At 39.0% G+C, this 24,842-nt stretch overlaps 1 protein-coding gene across 1 annotated transcript in view; it reads left to right on the forward strand.

The window, feature by feature from the left end:
• SLC9A2 (solute carrier family 9 member A2) overlaps positions 1–19,436 on the forward strand; it is a 100,827-nt gene extending 81,391 nt beyond the window's left edge. Inside the window, exons 8-12 of the mRNA XM_060609748.3 lie at positions 4,637–4,798; positions 12,347–12,443; positions 14,536–14,667; positions 16,426–16,516; positions 17,839–19,436. Of these exons, the coding sequence (XP_060465731.3) occupies positions 4,637–4,798; positions 12,347–12,443; positions 14,536–14,667; positions 16,426–16,516; positions 17,839–18,209 (853 nt within the window). The 3' untranslated portion in view covers positions 18,210–19,436. The remainder of the gene's footprint in view (positions 1–4,636; positions 4,799–12,346; positions 12,444–14,535; positions 14,668–16,425; positions 16,517–17,838) is intronic.
• The last annotated feature ends 5,406 nt before the right edge of the window (positions 19,437–24,842 follow it).

Below are 24,842 nucleotides of genomic sequence, written 5' to 3' on the forward strand. Positions count from 1 at the left end.
CTACACTTTTCTATTAATGTAGAAAAGTTCCTTGGACCTTTTAGTGGACCTTGGTGGACCTTTCAGTAACCTTTAGTGTTACTTTATTAAGTAAAGAAAAAATATTTTATTTGTCTGGAGAGAGTGCCCAGTTAGCCACATGGGAGCACAAAGTAATAAAGCAAACTGAAATCTCCATCGTAAAAATATGGAGAAAAATGGCCATTTATCTTGGGCAGGATTTTACATTTTTTGCAGGCGGGAGGTAGATGAGAGAACCTACCTATCTCTGTTGTGACTTTCTACGCTACCCTGCTTTACATCCCTGGGACCTTCCTAACAAAGATGGATCCTTGTCTTTGCCGAGCCAGCAGTACAGACTTTTCTGCCTTTCTCTCTCTCTTGTTTTCTCAGCCTGGTCTGTTTTCCACCTGTATCCTCCCTTTCCACCCGACCACTTTTCTCCCTTCTCTAGGCACCCCTTCCTTCCCTGGAGGGACAGGAGAGTGTAGTAGCCCACAACAGTTGGTTCCTTTCCAAAGGGACGATGCAATTAAAGATTTATACCACTCCTCTGCCTCCCAAACAGGGGGAAGTAGACATGAGTAGATAGATGTAGGCATCAGGTCCGCAGCCCCTGGGACAGTGGTAGGAGTGATTGGTGGACCCTGTGATTCTGTGGGTTTGATCTGGAACAGCAGAGAAAAGTCTGGCTACATCCTGTCTTGCAGGCAGAGATGCTCTGTCTCTGGGGTACGGGAGTCTGCTCCAGACTGATTTCTACATGCTGCCAGGGTAATTGGACCATAAATACTAAAGAGGGCAGAGCCAACTCTGATTTCCTGTCCGAAAGGTGGTATTGCGTTGTGTCTCACGTTTTTCTCTGCAGTGTGCATACTTCATTTCAGTCCTGTATATTTCCATGCCTCATATTCTCCAGGTAGATTTCAAATACTTCTCTGGACTGTCAAGTACATTGTATGTCGCAGGTAGAGCAGGGAAGTGGGTGTGGGTGTGGAGGAATTTGGTGCTGACGCAGGCCATTTTTAAAATTAGCTCTCCGCAGATCCTATCTCTGGTATGTACATGATTGTTGATGTTAAAGATCACATATAAAGAAGTGGATTGTTTCAGGTATGTTGGGTATCTTTCCATTTCGTCTGGAATCCTTATGCTGTAAATTTCTAGTGGTCTTGCCAGAGAATTCTTGAGGCATTTGATGCTCTGAGGAAGGGTAAAGCGCAATCCTTTGAGTAGGGAAGTTTCTCAGACTTGGTAAAAGTTGCCTAATGATGGCGAAAGGAAGAAAGCACCTAGGCGTGGCTTGGCAGAGAAATGAAAGGTGTGGAAATAAAGAAAAGAAAGTGCATATTTCCTATGCTAAATAGATCAGATGTCATTGCCCTTGATGTTAATTCTTCTGTTGATCTCTACTGAAAAGCTAAAGCAATAATAAAAATAACAGAAGTTTAAAAAGAGGTGTTGCTGTGGGGCACCTGGGTGGCTCAGTTGGTTAAGAGTCGGACTCTTGATTTTGGCTTTGGTCCTCGTCTCACAGTTTGTGAGATCGAGCCCTGCACTGGGCTCTGCGCTAACAACACAGAGCCTGTTTGGGATTTCTCTGTCTCTGTCTCTCTCTCTCTCTCTTCCCCTACTTGCTCTCTCTCTCTCTCTCTCAAAATAAGTAAATAAACCTTAAAAAAAAAAATACAGTGAAAAGATGTGTTGCTGATGCCAGGAGTCCTGGCCTAATGGGCCTAACATGAAGTTGAGAATAAACGGAGAAAAAAGTTAGCTGTGTGTTTAGTGTTGTGGCCCCAGTGGAAAGGATGGCTCTCTTTAATTATTCATAGCCCTCCAGTATAGAACAAAGGACTAGTACCAAGAATGTGGGTTCACATTGTTTCCTTTCATAGCACAGGTGTACCTATAAACCTCTCTGGGCTTACGGTGATCACTGTAATGCATTTCTTTCTTTCTCAACAAATATTTACTGCATGCTGTTTTGCTTACCTGTTGGCATAATAATGTTACATAATAAACTGCCCTGATATACAGCTGTCCAAACAACAGTCACATTATGAAAGCATATGAGTCATGAGTCTGAGAGTCCAGGATCTGGGCTGCGCTGGGCTGATGCGGACAGGTCTTGCTAATGCTTCAGGGGGTTGGCTAGTTGTCAGCTCATCCTGGCTGGCCTTCTTGTATGTGACTGGAGTAACAGAGCTCTGCTTCATGTGGCATTCACCTTTGTCCTGGGACTCATGAGTCACTCCATGCATGTCCTTCTCATGGTAATTGTGAAAACGAAAGAGATAAGCTTCAATACGCAAGTGCAAGCCAACAAGTCTGTTTTAAGCCTCTGCCCCACTCATCATGTCTGCTGTAGCCCACTGACCAGAGCAAGTAACGTTATTGGGGCCAGTGGCAGGAAACAGGATGGCACAGGTCACCTAGGCCGTGGTGGAAGGATATTGCCAAGTAATATGGCAGAGGGTGTAGATACAGGGAGGAATCGAGGCAAAAGATCTCTTCTACCATCCATGCTTATAGTGTACCAGGCACTGTCCTAGGCACTGGTGATACAGGAAAAAGTGGAAAAAAAACAAAAACAAAAAGAAAAAGTCTCTGCCCATATATACCATTCTAGTGCTAGGGGACAGAAAGCAAGATAAATAAATTATATAGCATGTTAGAAAATGATAAATGGTATGGACAGAAATCTATCTGGGAGGTAGAATGGGAAGTTAGGAGGGTGGGAGGGAGACAGCATGCATTTCTAATGGGATGGCTGGGAAAGCCTTTTGGAAAAATGGCTCTTAAGGGAAGACATAAAGGGGGGTCTGCAACTGTGGGGCAGGGGTGCTCCTGGTGGAAGGAATAGTGGCTACCAAGCCCCATAGGTGGGAGCAGAACTGCCAGTTTCCAGGGCAGGAAGGACACCAGTGAGGCTGGATGTGAGAAGCACAGTGCTAAGAGGTATAGCTCCAAACTGTGTAGGGCCCCCAGGTCGCTGTACATTTACTCAAGAGAGATGCGGCGTTGTTGTATGGTTTGACTTAACATTTTACCAGGTTTGCTCTGGCTTCTGTGTTGAGGGTAGTCTGGAGGAATGAGGTGGTGGAAGCAGAGAGACCAACTGGATGCCTGTTTCAAGAATCCACCGAGAGGTGATGATGTCTTGCATCAGGGTGGATCCAAGAGATAGGAGGATAGAAGTGCCGAGGCATGGTGGGATTGTGTATGTGTTCTGATGGCGGCACTAACAGAAATTTCTGGTAGAGTGGACATGGAGTATTAGTTTGCTAGAGTTGTTAGAGTACCACACATTGGGTGGTTTAAACAGTAGAAATTTAATTTCTCACAGTTCTGGGGGCTAGAAGTCCAAGATCAAAGTTATCAGTAGATTTGGTTCTTTCTGAAGGCTATAAGTAAAGCATCTGTTACAAGCCCCTCTCTTTGGCTTGTAGATGGCCGCCTTCTGCCTCTCTACATGGTCTCCCCTTTGTGTGTGTGTCTGTGTCCAAATTTCCTCTTACTATAGAGACACCAGTCATATTGGATTGAGACCTGACCCAATGACCTCATTTTAACTTAATCACTACTGTAAAGACCCTATCTCCAAAGACAGTCACATTCTGAGGTCCTGGGGGTGAGGACTTCCACCTGTGAACTTTCAGGGGCCCACAATTCAGTCCATAACGTGGAATGTCAGAGAAGGAGAAGAATCAGAATTGACTGGGTAGAGTGGTCATTAACTGAAATGGCGAGAACTATAGGAGAAGATGCATTCGGTCTGGGAAAGTCAAGTTGGAGAACTAGATATCCAAGTGCAGATGTTGAATAGGCAGCTGAATATTCATTTCTGGGATTTGGGGATGAGGCTACAGCATGATACAAATATGGGAGTCGCTGGCACAGAGATGCTATTAAAATCACGAGACTGGGCAAGATGGCTAGAGAGCAAGTGGAGGTAGAGAGGACCAAGATGGAACCCTGAGCACTCCTACATCAAGAGGCCAGAAAGGAGAAAAATACCCAACAAAAGAGACTGGGAAAGAGGTAGGAGGGAGCCCAGGGGAATGTGACGTCCCGGAAAATGACCTATTAAGCAGGACAGGTCGGGAAAGGTGAGTGCTAATAACTGGCCATTGGATTTATATTGTAGGGTCACCGATGACCTCAGTACAAGTAGCTTCAATGGAGTGCTGGGGACAAAAGCGTAATTTGTGAATGTGCAAGAGAAAATCCGTGGAGAGGAATTGGAGATAGAAAGCATTAAAAACACTTTTGAGTAATATTATTGAAAGCAGAAGCAGTGAAATAGCAATTGTTAAAAAAAAATATGTAGTTTACTCTGTTATTAGTAAATATTAGATACATGTATATCATGGCTGGATACAACAGTGTCATTTATGTATACATATATTATATATGCACATACATTGAGGTCTACACATAAAATACACACACACACACACACACACACACATATAATAATCAGATGAGCTAAACATTGCTACTGAGTTTTTCCCCAAGTATAGTAGAAATGATTTTATTGGTAAAAGCAGGCTTGTTGGGTTTTTTTGTTTGTTTGTTTGGTTTTTATGTCAGTTTAGTATTAATTACTTGAAGCTCTGATTTCCTTTGTTTCCAGGTTTAAGAAGTTCGATGACAAATACCTGCGGAAGCTTTTGATTCGGGAAAACCAACCCAAGTCAAGCATTGTGTCTTTATATAAAAAGCTTGAAATAAAACATGCCATTGAGATGGCAGAGACGGGGATGATAAGTACTGTTCCTTCTTTTGCATCTCTGAAGTAAGTACTGTTTTGCAAATAAAAGTTAGTATTCCTGTGTATGTCTTTATAGTTTTTGGAAACCGGTAATAATAACAAATTTGACCTCTTCCTGGACACCTCACAGAAGAGTGAGATCCTGGTTAAAATGTGCAGCCTAGAAATGTGTGCCTTGTGTCACATCATGTCAGGTTATTTTAGAATTGACTGCTCAGCAAATACTTTGTCATGTTTAGGATGGGTATGCCTTTATTCTATCTTCTTAATGTAATTCAGTGCTTTTTAAAGGTGCCTCCTTAGCGAGCATTTTGAAATGGAATATCTTAAGGTGCGCTATTATAAATACGCATGTGGATATAGCTATTTCCTCATAGATTATTCATGCATCGTAGTTTAAGGCTTGCAAGGAACATTAGTGATCATACGGTATGACGGTTCTCAACCTAGGCTGCGTATTAAAAATATCTTAGGAGCATTTAAATGATACAAATGTCTGGGCCTCACCCACACCAATAAAACCAGGATCTGTGGTGTTAAGGCCCAGGTATAGGTATATTTATAAGTTCTTCGGATATTTCCAATATGCAGCCAGAATTGAGAGCCACTGACCTAGTCTATCTCCCTAATTTTAAAAATGAGGAAATGAAGACTCAGAATGGTAAAGTGACTTACCCAAAATTTTATAGCAAGTCCATAGCAGAGCAGTAAATTACTGCTCAGTTAACAAATGAGGTCATTTTATCGTGTAAACATCAGTCCTTCCCTGCCACAAAAATAACAGAAATTACAGGTTCTGCTGATTTCTTCTTTCACCGATGAGCTTGAAGTGCATTTAAAGAACATGTCACGTAATTAGAATGCTATCAATGGGAGAGTTGAAATAAGACAAGGAAACTCCAAATTACACCCAACCATATTAACTAGGGTTTTTACTAAGACTGTACATCCCGTATTAAAATTATGTGAGTTTACCCAATCCAAAATAAAAAGAAATAGTGATCAAGAATGGCTTGGAGGTAAAGGCATTATATTGCACTAGGAACAGTAGTTGACTGAGCGCAGTGACTGATTTATAGTCCTCCGCTGCAGTAATTCACTATGTGACCTTAAGCTGGTCCATCTATTTCCTTGAGATTGAGTTTCTTCAAGTAGAAAATGGGGCTGCACTTGATCTTTGTTTCCCTCTAGCTTTACAAATTAATGATCTTTCTTACTCACCATTCCTTTCACAGTTGTGGCAAAGGATAATTCAATTATTCAGCTTCACAAAGGAGAGCCATTATCTTTGCCATCACTAAGAAATCTTAGTTTTCCTCTCTGTGTATAGTTCATTTGGAAGCTGGTAGTAAGCAGAAGAAAGGCAAAGGCTTAAGGTTATGGAAGTAGGTAACAGAATTAATGGTCAGCTGCATGGCTGTGTAAATGAGTAGCATATTGACCATTCCACAGCTCCTGAAACATTTTCTTTAGAGAAAATGAAAAGCAGAAAGGGAGGTAATAAGGAACTGTATTTCTGACAGTAATGGACTCAGTGTTGTAGTCCAAACCATCCTATGCAAACAACTAGAAAAAAAAAAGCACAAAATGTATTTTTAAAACCTGCTGAAAAGCTGGAAAGCACCAGTGCAAAGAATTTCTTGGCCAAGAGTCAACAGAAAAGGGAAGTCCAAGAAGATGGAACGGGCATTTGGTGCCATTTTTTCCCCTGGATCACAGAGAAGTTATCTGAGAGTCTAAAAGGCTAAAACAGAATACAATTGGAATTCAGTACCTACTAAGAAGGAGGGGTTCTTGTACCCAGCTTATAGGCTATTACTTCCAAATTCTACCCTTTAACCCTCAAGGGAAAGAAGTCTAGCCTAGAATTCTCTCAATCCATGATTGTTTAAATCATTTGAAATTGGTAATTACTCCTATCCCAGCTGCTTGAGAGAAGTAAACTTAAATCTTCTCCAGAGGAAAATAAGATTATAAAGAGTCTTAAACTACTTCCATGATTTTTCCTATATCGTGTCTATCAACCAATCCAAAGCATAAGAGTAGACAAGGAAGTGTTACTGAAAACACTGAGAAAAAGATACAACAAAAACAGGGAGTAGTAACAGACATAAAGGGGATTCACATAATTAAGTTATCAGGCAGGGACTTTAAAATAAAAATAATAGTATGTGTAAGGAAAGAAAATGGCATTGATGCTTTTGACATTGTTGTCGGGGATGATATAAATAGAAAAGATCTAAGTGGCATATTTGAGCTAAAGCTAAAATAACTAAATTTAGGATCTCATTTGATAGTGTAAAGGCAGATTAGATACAGCTATCGAGAGAATCGACTGATTGTAAGGTAAGACAGAAGGAATAACCGGAATGAAGCAGAGAGCTGGTGCGGTGGGGTGGGGGTGGGAGGGGAGCATGGAAAATGTTGAAAATAAAGTAAGAAATATATGGGATTATGTGAAAGTTCCAGGAGAAAATGAGAGAGAAATTAGTAGGAATAGTATTTTAACAGTTAATTACTGAGCATTTCCCAGACAGATCAAAGACAAACCCCAAGCAGATTAGATAAGAAAAATACCAAATGCAGGTGCATGCTAAAAAAACTGCTAAAAGTCAAAGACACAGAGAGAATTTTAAATATGATCAGTGGGAAAAAGAGACCTGTTTTCTTCAAGTAAAAAAGAAATGCTGACAACTGATTTTTCAACAAAATTCTGAAAGCAAGCAACTGATAATCTATAGAGTTCCATATCCTGCTAAAATATTCTTCACAAAAAGGAGAATGAAAACATTTTCAGACAATTAAAAATCATCATACTAAATTGAATGATAAAAAATTTCAGGCAGAAGAAAAAAAAAATTCAGACAGAAGGGGAAGAGTCTCCGTAGAGAGAAGGGTTGGAGATTAAGGAAGGAATTAAAACAATGGAAATGAGTACTTATAATAGCTAAATGAATATCAGTTGCATAAAGTAATAATGTCTGTGTGGTTTTGAATGTAAGCAGAATTAAAATGAACAACAAATACAGTTTATAAATTGGGAGGGAGGTAAATGGTGTTAATTGTGTTTTGATAACCTTGTGTTGTCCAGAAAATAGTAAAAATTATTTTGGATTTTAATAAGTCAGTGATTAATGTTGTAATCCCAGGTGACCACCAAAAAAAAAAAAACAAAAAACAAAACAGTAAAAGAACATAAAAGCCAACCTAACTACAGAAATAAAAGAGCAAAATAAAATAAAATTTAAAAAGGCAGCAAAGTAGAAAAAACAACTATAGACGAGGTAGGACAAATAGAATGCGAATACTAAGATGATAGTCTGAACCCAAAGGTAATTACATTAAATACAAACATTCCATTTGAAAGGATGGATGATCAAAATGGATAAAAATATACAACTCACTAAGTGTTGCTTATAAGAGATAGCACTTCTAGCTAAAAGTACAGACCGATTGCAAGTGAAAGGTTGATAAAAAGGTATCTTGTTAAAGCACCTAAACAAAAGAAAGTTTGTATAATTATATTATTACCATAAAATGTAAACATTACATTCTGCATAACAGAACCACAAGTAGAAATACACAAATTCATAATCATAGTGGATAACTGTATTGCTCTTCTCCTAGAAAATGATAGAATAAGCAGACAGACTTTCAACAGGGATATAGAAGATTTCAATAACATAATAAATAATCAAGTCTTAAAAAGTTTCATATAGGGTATGTTCCCTTACCAGGCGGGAATCAGAACCAAAATAAAATATAAAAGAGCATAAAAAGTAGAATGTCCCTGTAGTTAGAAGTTAAATAAAAATTGGATCAAGTAAGAAATTATGCTATAAATCAGAAAATACTTTGAAAAACAGGATGTATGAAAACTTGTATAAAGCATTTTTAGAGGAAAATTTTTTTAACCTTTAATGAAAATGTTAGAAATACAGTTAATAGGCAAAAAAAAAAAAAAAAAAAGAAAAAACAACAACAACAAAGTTAGGCTGAAAATCAATAAATCATACTAGGAAATTAGAAAAAAGGAATGACAAATTAAACCCATAAAAGAACAGAAAATTTGAATAGTACCGTAAATACTAAGGAAATAAATCTGTACTTGAAATTGTTTCTACAAAGTAAACCCCAAGACCATTTGGCTTTATTTGTAATTCTACAAAATATTTAAGGAGAAAATAAAACCAATCTTCCACAGACTTCTTCAGTAAGTACAGAAAAATGGAAAGCTTCCCAAATTGCCGTATGGGACTAGCATAATTTTGATACTAAACCTGACAAAGACACTTATAAGAACGGAAAATTATAATAAACCTGTAAAAATTCTAAACATAATATTGGCAAACCAAATCCGGAGATCTATAAACGAGATACACATCACAATAATTTTGGTTTATTCTAGGAATATAAGTATGATTTAAGAGTCAAAATCAATCCATTATTTACCACTTTTACTGAATAAAGGAGAAAAATCAAGGGTTATTATCTATCTGTAATAGAGGCCCAGAAATTATATGACGAAATTCAATATCCTTTATTTTTTTTAAATATATAAATAGACTAACAATAGAAGAAATCCTTTCTCAAGCTAATAAAGTTTGTTCACGAAAAATCTATGGCAAATACGATTTTTAGTGTTGAAATGTTGAAAGATTTATCCTGAGATCAAGAACAAGGATGCCTATTATTACTATTTTTATGAATATTGTGCCAATGGTAGGCAAGAAAAAATTTAAAAGTTAAGGATAGGAAAAGAAGTAGAACTGTCACTCTTCCCAAACAGCTGGATTGTTTTCAGAGAAAATCCAAAAGAACCTACAGAAAAGTAATTAGACACAATAAGGTAATTTATCTAGGTTTCTTAATACATGGTAAAAAAAAAAAATCAGTGGTGGCTTTATAAGTATCAACAAATAGAAGATGACACTTTAAAAAATGCTTAATTTAGAATGGTATCATGAAACATTCATATACGTCCATGTCAAACATCAAAATGAAATTTAGAGAATATATGTGAGACCTCTCTGCAGAAAGTCCAAACCAGATAAAGACTATATTAGTAAAAAGAAAGACTCAATATTATAAGACTATCAGCTCTTCTCAAATTGATCTGTGGACTCAAAGCAATTTCATTCATAATTCCAGTGTGTCATTAGACAGTCTGGTCCTAACATTTCTGTGGAAACATAAAGGGCCCAAATTAACCAAGACAAAATTGTCTTTAACATGAAAGAACAAATTTGGAGGATTTATACTATCAGGTAGCAAGACTAAAACTGCTATGATTGAGACAATGTGATTCCTGGGTAAGGATAAAAGAACAAATAGACCAGCGGAACAAAGTAAGAGTTTGGAATAGACCCATTTTCATAGAAGCATTGTTTGTCATATCCAAAAGTTGGAAATAAGCCAAATACCCATCAATAGTAAAATGGGTAGATTGTGCTATATTCATGTAATGAATAAAATGAACCAACAATAGCTACATGCAATAACACAGTTGAATCTCCAACATATAACGCTAAGCAAAAGAGGCTAAATTTAAAAGACTACCTATTATAAAAAATAAATAATAAAATAAAAATAAAAAAACTACCTATTGTATTTAAAACACTCCATTTATATAGAGTTCAGATTCAGGCAAAAGTATTCTATGAATTCCAAAGTTAGGATTGTGGTTGTTTTTGTCAAAGAGGGAAGGAAGTAGTGATTGTTGGGGGCGTGTAATATGAAGTGGTTTCTGGGGTTCTAGGTCACGTTCTGTTTTTTGACTTGAGTAGCGGTTGTGCAAGTACACTTGCTTTGTGATAGTTCATTGAGCTGTGCATGTAAGATTCCTGTACTTTTTGTTTTTGTATTACATTCCAGTAGATACTCTTTGGGTATAAACAAGGGAGGTAGTTGGGCACTTACCACTAGAGTTATACAAACATATGTTGGATAAAACTTGGTGGGAACATTGTACAAGAAAATCAGACACCCAAAAGATTGTTACCTCTTGACTGTATTTGTCCTTCTCAAGTTCTGTGAATTAACTTTGCTGATCAAACTCCTGATTAGATACCTGGACAGCTGTCTAAACAACAATGCTTTAGTCTAAGAAGATGCTTCTTAAAAACTCAAGAACAATTGAGGTTGAGGCAAAATTGAATCATTTATATCTAGAGAAGTCTGTCCTGCGGAAGCCTTAAATCTCTGTATCTGTTCCTTTGCTTTTCTCCAGTACCAATGGGCATAGGTAATTAATATTATGGCCGATTTTCAGTAACAGCAAGTTTGCATTTAAAAAAAAATAAAGGAACTATGACTTCAATTGGTGTGTCCTTAGCCCATCTTCTATAAGACCTGGATTTCTGTATATTAACTTTCTCAGCTTTATTCTCTTAATTTATCTTCTTAGCTATGCATTTTATTTTACCGTATATTTTTGTAGGCCCTCTCAAAGTCTTTTTGAAGGCAGTAAAATAAAACTGTATAAATACAGTTGGTTCTCATTGTTGGCAGTAGTCATGTCTTGTAAAATCGCCATAAACGCTGATTTGCCCATACTGAACAGTTGCTCCTAGGGGAAATACGGGCTTAGGTTCTTGTGAGCTTCTGGTCACAACATTTTCATCAACTGATGATATATAACCTCGTTTTATGTACATTTCTATTTAAAGACTCCTTGTTTCATATATATTACTATTTCATTAACATTCCTCTCATGGCCAGCAGCATTGTACGCATGCCTGAACAAAGCTTACCGAACATGACTTTTCTCTAGAAGGCACATCACAGCTCTCTTTTGTTTAGGAAAATTGGACAGCACTTCAGATCCATGCTTGGGGGCCATTTTAAACAGTGAAGTCACCAAAAGAAAGCACAAAAATGTGAAAAATGTGTCATTAAATAGACCACAAAAAGGACATTTTTTTACAGTACAAGACCTGAATCAAGAAGGCAGAGTGTTGCAGTGTTCAGCCTTATCCAGGAACCTGTGTGTTGGGGCACTCATATTTTCCCCCCACTTTGCACATGTCTGTGAAAAAGTGCCAGGAGTACCGATACTGTGTTTACAAGTAAATTTTAGCAAGTAGGTTACTTTACAAATACAAAATCCTTGAATAATTATGATTGACTGCATATGCATCCATATTATAAGTGGTGTCTTTGCAAATATTTATAATGATGTGTTTAAAGGACTAAGCCCTAATAGTAAAATGTAGCTAATTAAGTTTCTGTTGGAAAAAACTCAATCATGTATTACCTTATTTATGGAGTATTAGAAATACTAAAGTGAGACCATTATAAGCTACTATAGTTTTTCTTCCTTAAAATAATAATTGTATGGAAAAAAATAATTGCATGAACAGACTGTGAAAACTTGTGCATGATTGAACTTGTTTTGAATAATTTTGGTGCTGAACAGTTTTAGAATTTTGAGTTATCTTAAAATACTGAATAATCCCTAAGTGTTATTCTTTAAGCTAAGATTCTACTTAGATGATATTCTATCTCAAAAAAAATTGATGATTCCAACATTTGTCCAATAGTAAAATATATTCTTCTTCTAAACTTTCACAGTGATTGTCGTGAAGAGAAAATAAGGAAGCTCACACCTGGTGAAATGGATGAAATCCGAGAAATATTATCCAGAAATCTCTATCAAATCCGACAGCGAGTGAGAATAATTGATTTAGCCAAGCATTTCCTTGCCTTTGGCTGAGAATATGCCTTCTGATTTCACACTACCCAGTTGTAGTGGATATTGCCCTACGATTATGCCAGCCTTTTGCGAGTCCCACACCAGACAACTTCTCTTCTCTGGGTCCTATCTTGTTAGGGTGCCATTCCTTCCCAGACACCAGTGGGAAAAGCTTGGAGTCCCCTGGGAGTTCTGCTACTCTGGATTTGGAGATAAAAGAATATGTTTTAACTAATTGTGAAAAAAGAAATTGATGGCTCTCTTCTGATTTTTTTTTTTTTTTTAAGAGAGAGATTGACAGCGTGTGTGGGGAAGGGGCAGAGGGAGAAGAAGAGAGAGAATCTTAAGCAGGCTCCACGCTCAGCGTGGAACCTGACACAGGGCTTGATCTCACAACCATGAGATCATGACTTGAACCCAAATCAAGAGTCAGACGCTTAACCGACTGGGCCACCCAGGCATTAATTTTTTTGATGAAATAGCTTTATAGCTTGTAGAAAACTTACAGCTTTAAGAAAACTTATCCAAATTCGTTTAATCTTCCTTGTTATTCATCAAGTGCTATAGTGTCTTCCTTTAATGTATCTCCCGAGTCACTTCTTTCACAGCTGTCCCATTGTTAACACCTCATTCTAACAGTTGGCTAATAATATAGCTAACATTTCGAGAGTGCATACAATTTGCCGTGCCCCATTTCGGCAGGTATTAACTCATTTCTCCAAGTGGGGTGACTGTCGTTTCCATTCTGTAGATGAATAAATTAAGGTACAGTGAGGCGAGGTGGCACACAGATCACATCGCTTGTCAGGAGCCTTCCTCACCCATGTTGGGGTCATTTCTGCACTTTTTCAGCTGGTCTTCCCCAAAGCAGTCCCCATTCCATCCTGCATTACTGTGACTCCTCCTTTTCCCCTAAAGCACCTTTTAAGCAGCGTTCCCCTGTTTGAATTGAAACAAAACCACAGCTGTGGCTTACAGGCTAAACTATTCTCTCAGAATTTGGGATCTCTTATTCCAAGTTCTACAGTCTCTGACCTTACACCTCCTTCCCCTCCCCAAGCCCCCAGGTTCTGTCTTCCTTCCTTGGACTCTGTTCCTCTCTTCTCTGTCTCCACTTGGGATGTCCCATTGGCTCCTGTCAGCAGATCCACATCCTCCGATGTTTAAGGATTCCTCAACAGCCTCCGTATTATTCCCAGCCCTGTCTTCAAGTGGGGTAGCACTAGGAGCTGATAACGTACCACATAGTTTTAGCACTTAATTTCACAATTTTGTATTACTTTGTTAGCCTTTGATGTCCAGCCAGCCAGTAATTTTCTCAAGGCAGGACTTGAGCCTTGTTCTCTCAGTTTTGCATATTTCTTCAAGATTTAATATTTAATAGTTCGGGACACAGGGATATTCCCAAGAAGAATATATTAATACACCAGAAAATGAACTCCATCGCTAATTACAATTTATTTTAGGAAATTTAGAAAACTAACAATGTGTGCCATGTCCAGCCCTGGTTTAGAAATTTTACTGCTTCAAATACTGGCACATGATTATTGCTGGTGATAGCCCCCAGCCTTTTCAGTTTGACCACCCAGTTGTAAAAGTGTTCTTAAGTTTAATCACAAGGACACGGCACCACCAAGTGGCTCAAAGTGGTTTGTTTTTATACCAGTAATTCCTGTTCAATAGAGAATTTATTAAGATGAATTGTATCATTTTCTCCAGCTACTAATGAGGGCTAAAAACGTATAAAGCACTTCAAGGTAGACAGAGGCATTTGATGAGTTCCATCATTTTTCTGATTTATGAAGATCACGCTTTTGAATGAAAGATACTTTATTCACACACTTTTATTAGAAAACAAGTGCTTTCAAAATTTGAACGGATGTTAACTTTTTTATGAATGTTAACAACTTTTATGCTTTTTATTCATTTATTTTTCTGCTCTGCACATTAGTTAAGTGCCTCGCTGAGGTGCAAAGCCAAAGAAACACAGCAAAGTTTTGGACTTTCTGGGGCAGCAATCAGGCTTTGTTTGTTTGTTGTTTGTAAAATGTCTCTTTTTTCATTTCAGACTTTGTCCTACAACAGACACAATCTGACGGCTGACACAAGTGAGCGACAAGCCAAGGAAATTCTGATCCGACGAAGGCACAGTTTGCGAGAAAGCATCCGGAAAGACAGCAGCTTGAACCAGGAGCACAGGGTAACTGGCATTTGTTACCATTTGTCTGGGAGGAGGGAAGCTTCCCAGAGCAGAGCCAGCCGCCAGTCTGGAGGCTCTACTGACAGAATGGCTGCTGAGGGTTGAGTCACAGGAATTCTGAGATGGAGTTGATGGTAAAGTCTTTCTAGATATTTCTGGAACACCCATTATGTTCCAGGCACTGTTCTAGGCACTTGGAATATGTTGGTGAACGAAACTGACCAAGCAAGATACCTTCGCTTGTAGAATTCCTATTCTAGTGAGGAGAAGGCAGCCAGCAATGGAATAAATTATCTGTTATGTTAGAGGGCAGTGAGTGCTATGGGGAAAAAAACAAAAAAACAAAAAACAAAAAAACAATGCTGAGGAAGGAGATTGGGAGCACAGAAAGGGTCAGTTAAGTTGCAGATTTAAACAGCATGGCTGGACCAAGCTTCATTTGCAAAGTCCTATCTGATATCTCCAGGGAGAGGTTGCGGCCCAAAGATGGGCAAGGGGCACGTGCTGGAACTGCAAGGTCACAGCCGCTGGGGGGACGTGAGTGTTCACCTTTGCCCTTGGTGGAGGGCATTGTCAATAGATAAGGAAAGCCATTTTTATTTATTTATTTTTTTTTTTAATTTTTTTTTTTTAACGTTTATTTATTTTTGAGACAGAGAGAGACAGAGCATGAACGGGGGAGGGTCAGAGAGGGGGAGACACAGAATCCGAAACAGGCTCCGAGCTCTGAGCTGTCAGCACAGAGCCCGACGTGGGGCTTGAACTCACGGACCGCGAGATCATGACCTGAGCCGAAGTCGGCCGCTTAACCGACTGAGCCACCCATTTAAAAACCATTTTTAAATGACATTATGATTGATTGATTTAACGTAGCAGACGTTGTATCTTATCACTCTGACACGCAAGGTTGCATTAATTTTAGGATTGCATTTCATTTTTTAATAATATTCTGTATTGGGTCGTCAGAGACCAAAATGGTAATGTGTGAACAAGATAATGATCTTTTTTTAATGTGTAAAATGTGGCAGCATCGATGAAAAGTTAAGGAAAGTAGAGATTGTGGCATTTGAATGGTCAGCAAATTAGCTATACTAATAACTTTTTGTTCTATCATTTTCGAGACTTACTAAAGTAATTAAAACTCAAGTAAGCTACATTTTTCATATATTTTCTCCCCATACATATAGGTTCTGCATATTTTTAAAGTTTATTTATTTACTTTGAGAGTGAGAAAGTGCAAGCGGGGAAGGGGGGGTGAGAGAGAGAGAGAGAGAGAGGGAATGAATATGAATGAGAGAATCCCAAGCAGGCTCCCAGCGTGGAGCCTGACACGGGGCTGGGTCCCACAACCCTGGGATCATGACCTGAGCTGAAATCAGGAGTCAGACACTTAACTGACTGAGCCACCCAGGTGCCTTGTTTCTACATATCTTTTGTATATTCTTATACATAGGTGTTTCCTTAGCTTTTCTTTAAAAAAACTCAGTAGTTTGCACATCTTATTGTTAATGGTCCTATTTTATTTTCGTTTTCCTTAATACTGATTTCTATTACATTTTAGAAGAGATTTGGTTATTTTAAGTAAAATAATTATTGCTGGAAGCTTTCTTCCCTATGCCCCCAGCCCCTCACAAGTAATTTTGGAGTAGAAAAGTACAATTTTAATTTTTAACACCAGGGTTTGCCCTAAGAATTTAAACTTCTAAGATACAATAAATGACATCTGCGTAATCTAAACATTTTGTGTGTTTCTCACAGGCGTCCACTTCAGCCTCTCGATATTTATCCTTACCAAAAAATACAAAGCTTCCAGAAAAGCTACAAAAGAAAAAGAATATTTCTAACACAGGTAATGAACTCAGTTGGAGCAGAGTCATGTTGCTAATGTTCACAAAATAGAGAAAATTTCCCATTCTTCTTCTTCATTAAGGACAATCTGTTTAATGGTTTGCAAACCTCAAATAATAACATGGTGACTTATTATTAGCATTGTAAGCTTTTTGGATGGAGTTCTGTGTACGTTATAAATAATTTAGCCAATGATTTTCCATAATGATTCCATTTGATACAGCACGAGCCACTATTGTCACCTGTGGTAGTGAACAGATAAATAGAGAGCTGTGAATGTGCGAAGGAGTGTTTAAATTTTTACAACCTGCATATATTTTCATAAGGTCAACCATAAATTTTACTTCTGCCTGTAATCACGAGTCTAATATCTCTTTATTTAATGATAATCTTTGGGTAGACTCCCAGCCATTTTCTGTGAACCCTAGAAGAAATATGTTAAGATACCATGTTATTAGAATGTGGGATATAACACTACCACGTCCTTTATTTTTGCTTATTTACTTAATTAACCAAGAAGAGGAAATTCTAATGCTGGCTGGTGGTGATGATCAGTGAGATGAGACCTGAGAAGAGAGGCCAGGCAGCACTGAATATGTAGAGCTGTGGGCCACGTCCACTAAGACCGGGTCTTAGGGTCCCAAGAATCTCAGCTCCTGGGCGAGCTCCCCGTCAGCTCTTGTACCCACAGTTCTCTAGGACCTGAATTTTGACACCAGCTCATTCTGATCGTGTGTCTTCCCACTGTTTGTAAACGGCACATGGGTGTTTCGGCCCTTTTATGAAACTGCAAAGGAGATAAAGAAGGCTGTCTCTGAGATTCCAGATCAAGACAAGAATTTTCATAATAGCAGCCAATTGCCAATCTGCTTTCTGTGTGCCAGACACGTAGCTGAGCCTTTCTGGGATCGTTCTGATGGGGCAGGTGGGAACACAGCTGCTGTTGCCAGATAGTCGCACTGTGACACCCACATGCACTGATTAATAATATCTCTTGAAGCTCGGTTACTTCACCTGCCAAATGGGCGCTTGTGAGGATTAAATGGGTTAATGCATTTCAAAGTGCTTAGGACAGTTGCCTGGCGCACAGTAAGCTCTTCGGCGTTAGTGTGGACAGTCAACATTAACGCCCACAGAGATTATGTATCATGCCCAGGTCTGTGGGCTAGAGGTAGCGAGCCCTCGGACCTCCTCTGCCCAAACCGTGCCTGAGGTGCCTGAGGGCACCGCAAATGCTGGACCCACTGATGCATTGCTGAGTCACTTGAAATTCCTTCCCTCTGAAATGCTTGCCCATGTTGTCCTTCTTTTGCTCTGTGGTAGGTGGCAATAGCAGTGACTCGGACACAGATGTTGGGACTACCGTCCTCAATTTGCAGCCCCGAGCAAGGGGCTTCTTGCCAGAACAGTTCTCAAAGAAAGCCCCACAGCCCTATAAAATGGAATGGAAGAACGAGGTAGACGTCGATTCCGGACAGGGCCAGCCTTGTAACCCCCCAGCACCCCCCAGCAAAGAGGGGGGCACCCAGACCCCAGGCATGCTACGGCAGCCCCTTCTCTCCAAAGGCCAGTTTGGCTCAGTGCGGGAAGACAGTGTGACTGAAGGCGTCTGCCCCAAGCCACCACCCAGGCTGGTCCGGAGGGCATCGGAACCCGGCAGCCGGAAAGCCCGATTTGGAAGTGAGAAGCCTTGATGGAAATGGCCAAAGCAGACCTGGAGTGACTGACCCAGCACAGCTGGGGGTTGTCACTCTGAAACATGACACAGAAGTGGAATCCATTTAATGCCCTCTATGCATCTCAATACTTCTTTGGGTAGCAGAGTCATGCCATTGACTTACAGGATGAACGCTCATCCCAAGAAGAGGAAAATCAAAGAAGAAAGTCCCATAAAATGCCTTTTATGACTTCTTGCTAGCAGTTGTATTCCTTGCAAGCCTAAAGGAAAAAAAAACGTGTGCCTTTATTGAACTTGAATGACAGAACTTGAAATTTTTAACACACCCTTGTTGGTGAAAATTTTAATATATACATGTATGCCTCAAGTTTTATTTATGAAAACATATGTATATCTGTAATCAGTTTTTAAATGAAGGGCGCTAAACATACTCAACATCTTTCTGGGGTGTAAAAGGCAGTGCCCGGAGGATGGTGGGCCATTTGTTCAGAGTCAAGGTGTTTTGCCATCCTGAGCTGATGACCAGTTGGTACAGGAAGAGCACAGCATGGAGCAGACCATGCTCCATGAACTCAGACCAGGGAGACAACCAGAACATCTAGGCAGATGAGGTGGCCTGTCTCCCAGAGCGCGGATTCCCGTGAAACAATGAGTCAGCAGGACTTACTGTGTTCCTCATTCTGTATGGTTGGGGGTGACATAGGTTCCATCTCTCATTTGTGTTTGGCGCAAACAGGCTGTGTGGGTGACACAACGTATGACAGACTTGGTGGCAGCTTTTGATGAAGTTCCAGCGTGCAGGCCTCATGTTGAATGTGGGGGAGATAAAGCAGCGCCTGCTTACACCTTGTGGGCAGGTTTTATATTGTGCAATACTGGGAAGAGGATACAGGAGATTCCCTTTCATGCCCATCTAGGACTACCCGCTTCAGAATTTTCTGTAGAATGTTCTAGAACTTTGAGCCTCCAAGCAGTTTATTCAAACAGTATTCCAATATTTAGCAAATTGGTGAGAATTCAGGTCTTGAAATTTATTCAGGAAGCACTTTGGAGAATGTAGTTCTTTTTTTTTTTTTTTTTTTTTTTGCACTAGTGTGTAATCTGTTACCTCTGGCCCCTCAATAAAGTAGTGACTCAAATTCTTCGTATAAAAATGGATTCTCCTCATCTGAGTACTTTTTAAAAGTACAGCAGAAAGACAAGACAAGAAGTGGAATATAATCATTAAAGATTAATATTTGAATTTCTGTCTCTTAATCTGTAGATTTTATTGCCGTCTTGGTTTTTTGTTTTTGTTTTTTTTTTTCTTTCCTGAAAAACTCCCTTTTAAAACTTGACTAGAACAAGACTCTAAATGTCTGGGTTTAGATATAAACCCGGCCACACATTTTGTCCCCTGGGTGCACGTTGGAGATGCAGCAGAGGACACAAGGGACCACGGTATTGTTGGTGGAAAAACATGAATAAATTAAACGAAGACTCAGTACTCAGAAATCCTCAGCAACACTTCTCCTACCCCCTTCCTTCCTCCCCATCGACATGGAGAAATGAATCTTCCACCCTTTCTCGAGTGTTCTACAGTCTTGGAATACTGCTAGATTGCTGGGCGTGAGGCGGAGGGAGAGATAAGGACACGAGGTACAAGTTCATCAAGAGCACCATTTCCTTCCCAAACTCTTCCACGTTGGCCAGTGGAAAGTGGCACAGCCACAATTTGGAAACTGTAGGCTGAGGACTCTGTGCCAAATATCTTAATTTTAAGCAAAAATATTTATATAAAAATACATATATTTCATCTGCAGAAAAGAAATTAAAACTGACTTTTAGAATTTTACTATAGGAATATGATTCATGAAGAGATGGGATGAATATTTTTGAGAATGTCCAGAATAAATTTTTAGAAGTTAATGAGGACTGAAAAAAAAAAGAGGTTAAAATGGAAAATGACCTTAAAGATAAACTTCCGATTTTTCCTGGTGTCCTAGAATAATAAATAGTATAAGGAGTCCAATTTTCTAGAACCGAAGGAGAAAACCTGAAAATTTTTGTTACATTTCTTCCTGTTAAGCAGGTAGACCAAGTTCATCTAGCACTGATTAAAAGTCAATAAAGAATTTGGTTGACATTGTGTAAACTTCCAAAAAACAAAACAAAAAAAGGAGCACTTCATGTCATCATCAATTTAAATTTTTTCTTATTTTTTGAATGACAAAAGCAATGAAAAATAACCTTGACTTCATTTCGCTTTTTTCTATACTTTTTTTTTTTTTCAAATAAAATTAAGTTCTAGACACTATAGGAGAGAATATGATACCTTTTAAATATCAAAACAGTCTAAATTTTCTGTAGGACAGACCCATCCCAGACCCTTTGTAAATGATTCCCCTATTTCAAGCAATACTTGATCCAACCAAAGTTCCAGTGTAACTGTAGAATTTTGATGGGTGTTTGGTGATTGTTGTTAACAGATTTGACTTGAAACCTGTAAAGTGCAAGGTCAAGGCTTGTTTCTTTACGTTTAACGTTAAGGGCTGACTGTTGGGAACAGTTAGGCCAGTTAGCAAACAACTAGAAATTGGCTCCAGAGTTCGATACTTTTAAAAAACATGTGTTTTATGTATGAGCCCCCAGAATATCTGGGATGAAATTGCCTTCGGCTTTTTCTGAGCTTTGTAGTGGGGGAAGGGAGTGTTTATTTATATAAAGAGCATAGAGAAGTAGTTATATATTACATGTCTCAGCATGTTTTCCATTTGTTGTCCTGCCCAAATCATGTCTATGTGAAAACTGGCATTTTATAGACAAGTGTGAGAACTGTAATATTTTGTTAGCTCAAAGTTCACACTTGACTTTCTTCTCTGAGGAGTTATTAAAGAGATTTCTTTGTCCAGTTGAAGTAGCTGTTGGCATCACCTGCCAAAGCCTGAACACAGTATGTTGATTTCCCTTTGTTGAGATGAACGAGATTTTGGCTCCTGACTCAACTGTCTCATTATCTGAGATTTTGTGTGTGTGAATGTTTTTTGTTTTTGTTTTCTTTTAGAGCAAAACAAGTAGCTTGCTGGTACTTTATCTCTGATATTTTAACCAGGCCCTTTCTTCAATCCATTTGTAAGGCAGTGAGAGCCCCTTTTGGGTAACTGCTGCCTGCCAGTGACCACAGCTCTTTGTTCAAGAAAACTGACGCCTCCCTTCAGAACTTTTTACGATGTCATTCACTCCACATGTGGCTGACACCCTCAAACATGGTCGCCCACCGTAGATGTGCAGACCAAGCACCCACGTGGTTAGTTGTGAACGTCTTTAATGTTGCAATGGTACACGGCTTTTTGATCCCTTTTGTTCTCTAATTTTCTACATTTTTTCTCAAAGAAAATTCTATTTTACTACCTCTATAAAGAGTCATTAAAATGTGGCTAGCTCTCTTAACTGTCTGGTCAGAGAAGTAAGTGTCTCTGTGTGTAGAGTGAATATATCTACTGCAAATGGATTACCAAATTTTCAATCTGCACAGCATATTGATTATTTTGAATGGCTCAGCACCTACTTCAGTGCTCTTATGTCACATAGGTTTCATGGGGATCTTTTATCCTTGTATTGTGCGGTGTTGAACTGTCCCTCCATGAGATGCCCAGTAGACAGAATGCCAGACACATTGGCGGGGACTTTTCTGATTTTCACTACTGTAAAAAAATACCTTGAATTAAATATTCAAATGTACATTTCTCCTTTTTTTTATTATTATTATTTCACTGGGTCTTGTCCTCAGTGCAAGTGGTAACAACATTTCTAATTTAAACAAGGCTCTCTGCATCTAGTCATGGTCACTGCTTGCCAAACAAATTTTATAGATGTACACCAACAAAGAAGTTTTCCTGGTGTCTGTGAAGTATACAAAAGTCTAAGGGTGAAATCACTATGGAGTAGAAACATTTAATGGAATAAACATAAATGGAAATACTTAATCACCGTGGAGAAAATCATGCATCACAAGAAACCAGGACAGTTCCCCAAATTCCACTTTTTACATTTATGTATCAAAACCACTCTCATTTGTGCTAAAATGGAGGCATGATAGCTGGAATTAGTGAAAGGTAAGAACTCAAGAGTATTAAAAATTTCAGTTGTTTTAATTTCAAACACACGTATCTTAAACAGGGCTAACATTGCTACTGTGTTAAAGAACCTGATTAAAGGAATGAAGATTTTAACTGGTCCATTAATTTTTTTTTTTTGAGAGTGCCAGAGGGCCTGCACCAGTGGGCGAGGGGCAGAGGGAGGGAGAATCTTAATCAGGCTCCATCCACAGCCTGATGTGGGCCTTGATCTCGACACTGAGATCATGGCTTGAGCCGAAATCAAGAGTCAGATTCTTAACTGACTGAGCCATCCAGGTGCCCCTTAATTTTCTGTGTGTCAACAGACCCTTTTGTAAAGGGCTCGAAGATAATGCATGCTCTGGAATATTGAATGCTGCTTTCCAAACACAAGGAAACACAAGGAAAACAAATTAGGTTAATGCCATCCACTGTCTTAAAGACTGATTTTGAGAGATGATTTATGCAGGGCTGTGTACCAACAGATCACATTTTTAGGTTTTCACTAACGTTTCGTACCCGATCGAAACCACTTAACTGTGGTTTCACTTGCTACCACAAGTACCTCTTACCACTGGGCGTCTAGTTCAAGTTCTTACCTTTAGCTGGAAAGTTACTTTGAATGGCGTCACAACTCGGTATACTCTGTTGTGTTACTCATTCCAAAAAGATGGCACAGGGAAGGTGCTTTGAAGGTGCCCAGGAGAAAACGATCACCCTTACCCGTGTCATTACCACCTGGCGCTGGTCAGGAGTTGGCTTGATGCCCAGGCATCATGACCAAGGCAAGCCGGACCATGCACCCATTCACACGCACTCCCACTCACAAGGGCCAGGCCCCAAGTCAGCAGCAAATGCATTTATTACATCAGGTTCATTCTGGATAGTTCATGTGGTCTCAATTTCATTGGGTAAACTCAGGAGAGATTTAGGTGGGTAAGCTATCACATAAAAAAATAATTCTCAATATGGATAAGAACCTGAGTCCCAGTGATTCAAAATGTAAGAGATTCTTTGATAAGCCCGAAGAAAGGACATCTCCTATTCCATGTTGTAGACTGCAACTATTAATAGGTACTTTAACTACTTTTATCCCCCGCCACAGTGTATATTTTGGAAAAAAGATGTTTATTTATCAGGATGTAGTATAGTTTAAATCAAGACTGATTAAAACACAATTTTTCATTCTAACAAGATCCTTATAGTCCACTTTTATGCTATAGTTTATGCGTATAATTATTGGTAATAATTAACACCTCCTTCTTTAATGTTTATAATTATCTTTTCCCCTCAAGGAACAGCACAAGCTGTTTGAGAGTGTCCAATTCCAGATAAAATCCACACTATTTCTTACAATGTACTGAATCACAAAAACAGTAGAAATTGTTTTCATATGCAGCTGTCTGTAAAGTAGTGGGATTAGACAATCCATTGGGAAAAGTGAGAAATCTAAAGTAAAATAATGTTTTAAAATAAGTTAGCATTTGTGTACCTGATTGATTAAAAATAAATCCTATTGATGAGATATCTTAAAACAATTTGCTTACCAACGGTGTGCAATAAATTTCAGATTATGTGTATATTTGGTATTAGTAGATGGTGTGCAAAGCCAAAAGCTTGTTGTTCTTACTATTAGGGCATGTTTCTACAGTAACTGGAAGTTAACATTTTCAGGTGCTTCTGGATACTGATGTAAAATATGTATCAGGATACAGCAATGGCTCCTAAAAATGACAATTAGAATAAATGACAACACTTCATTATAATTTTAAAGGGGTTGTATGATTAAAGAAAATTATTACATGTAACTGGCAAGTTCTTCAGGAAAAATAAAGTTTTAGGACAGAAAATTATTTTTTCAGTTCATCACCCTGTTCTGAGAGAAGTCACGTTATACATCATCCTGGCTAGATCTGTGGTATCTCTATTGTGGAATCTCTTATTTCAGAGACTTCTTTAAAAAAAAATCTTTTTCTAACACTTATTTTTGAGAGACAGAGCAAGACAGAGCATGAACAGGGGAGGGGAATAGAGAGAGAGGGAGACATAGAATCCTGAGCAGGCTTCAGGCCCTGAGCGGTCAGCACAGAGCCCTATGTGGGGCTTGAACCCAAGGACCAGGAGATCATGACCTGGGCTGAAGTTGGATGCCCAACCGACTGAGCCACCCAGGTGCCCCTATTTCAGAGACTTCTTAAAGGCTTAAGTTTCCAGGAGGAATAGGACATGGAGAATTACCATGCTGGCTATACTCACACTCCAAATAAAAAGCCATTCTCTTGTAGCAGGCGCCCAAATGCCTGAAATTTCTCCTAAGTGGATTGACATTCCCCCTCCCCCACAGATGTCTAAATTTCTTATAGAAATGTCCTCAGGAAAAGACGCCTTCTTAATGTTCTGAACATGCAGAGAACAAACTTCCATAAATGCCCACACGTGTTCTCTGCCAGCTAACATAGGAAGGGGCAGAATGTGCTCAACACTCGTTACCAGACTTTCTAACATTGCCTGACCTCCACCTGGACCAGACACGTGGGTGTTGCCCACGGCCC

Source organism: Panthera onca, chromosome A3 (genome assembly GCF_046562875.1).
Source record: "Panthera onca isolate mPanOnc1 chromosome A3, mPanOnc1 haplotype 2, whole genome shotgun sequence".
Taxonomy (NCBI): Eukaryota; Metazoa; Chordata; class Mammalia; order Carnivora; family Felidae; genus Panthera; species Panthera onca.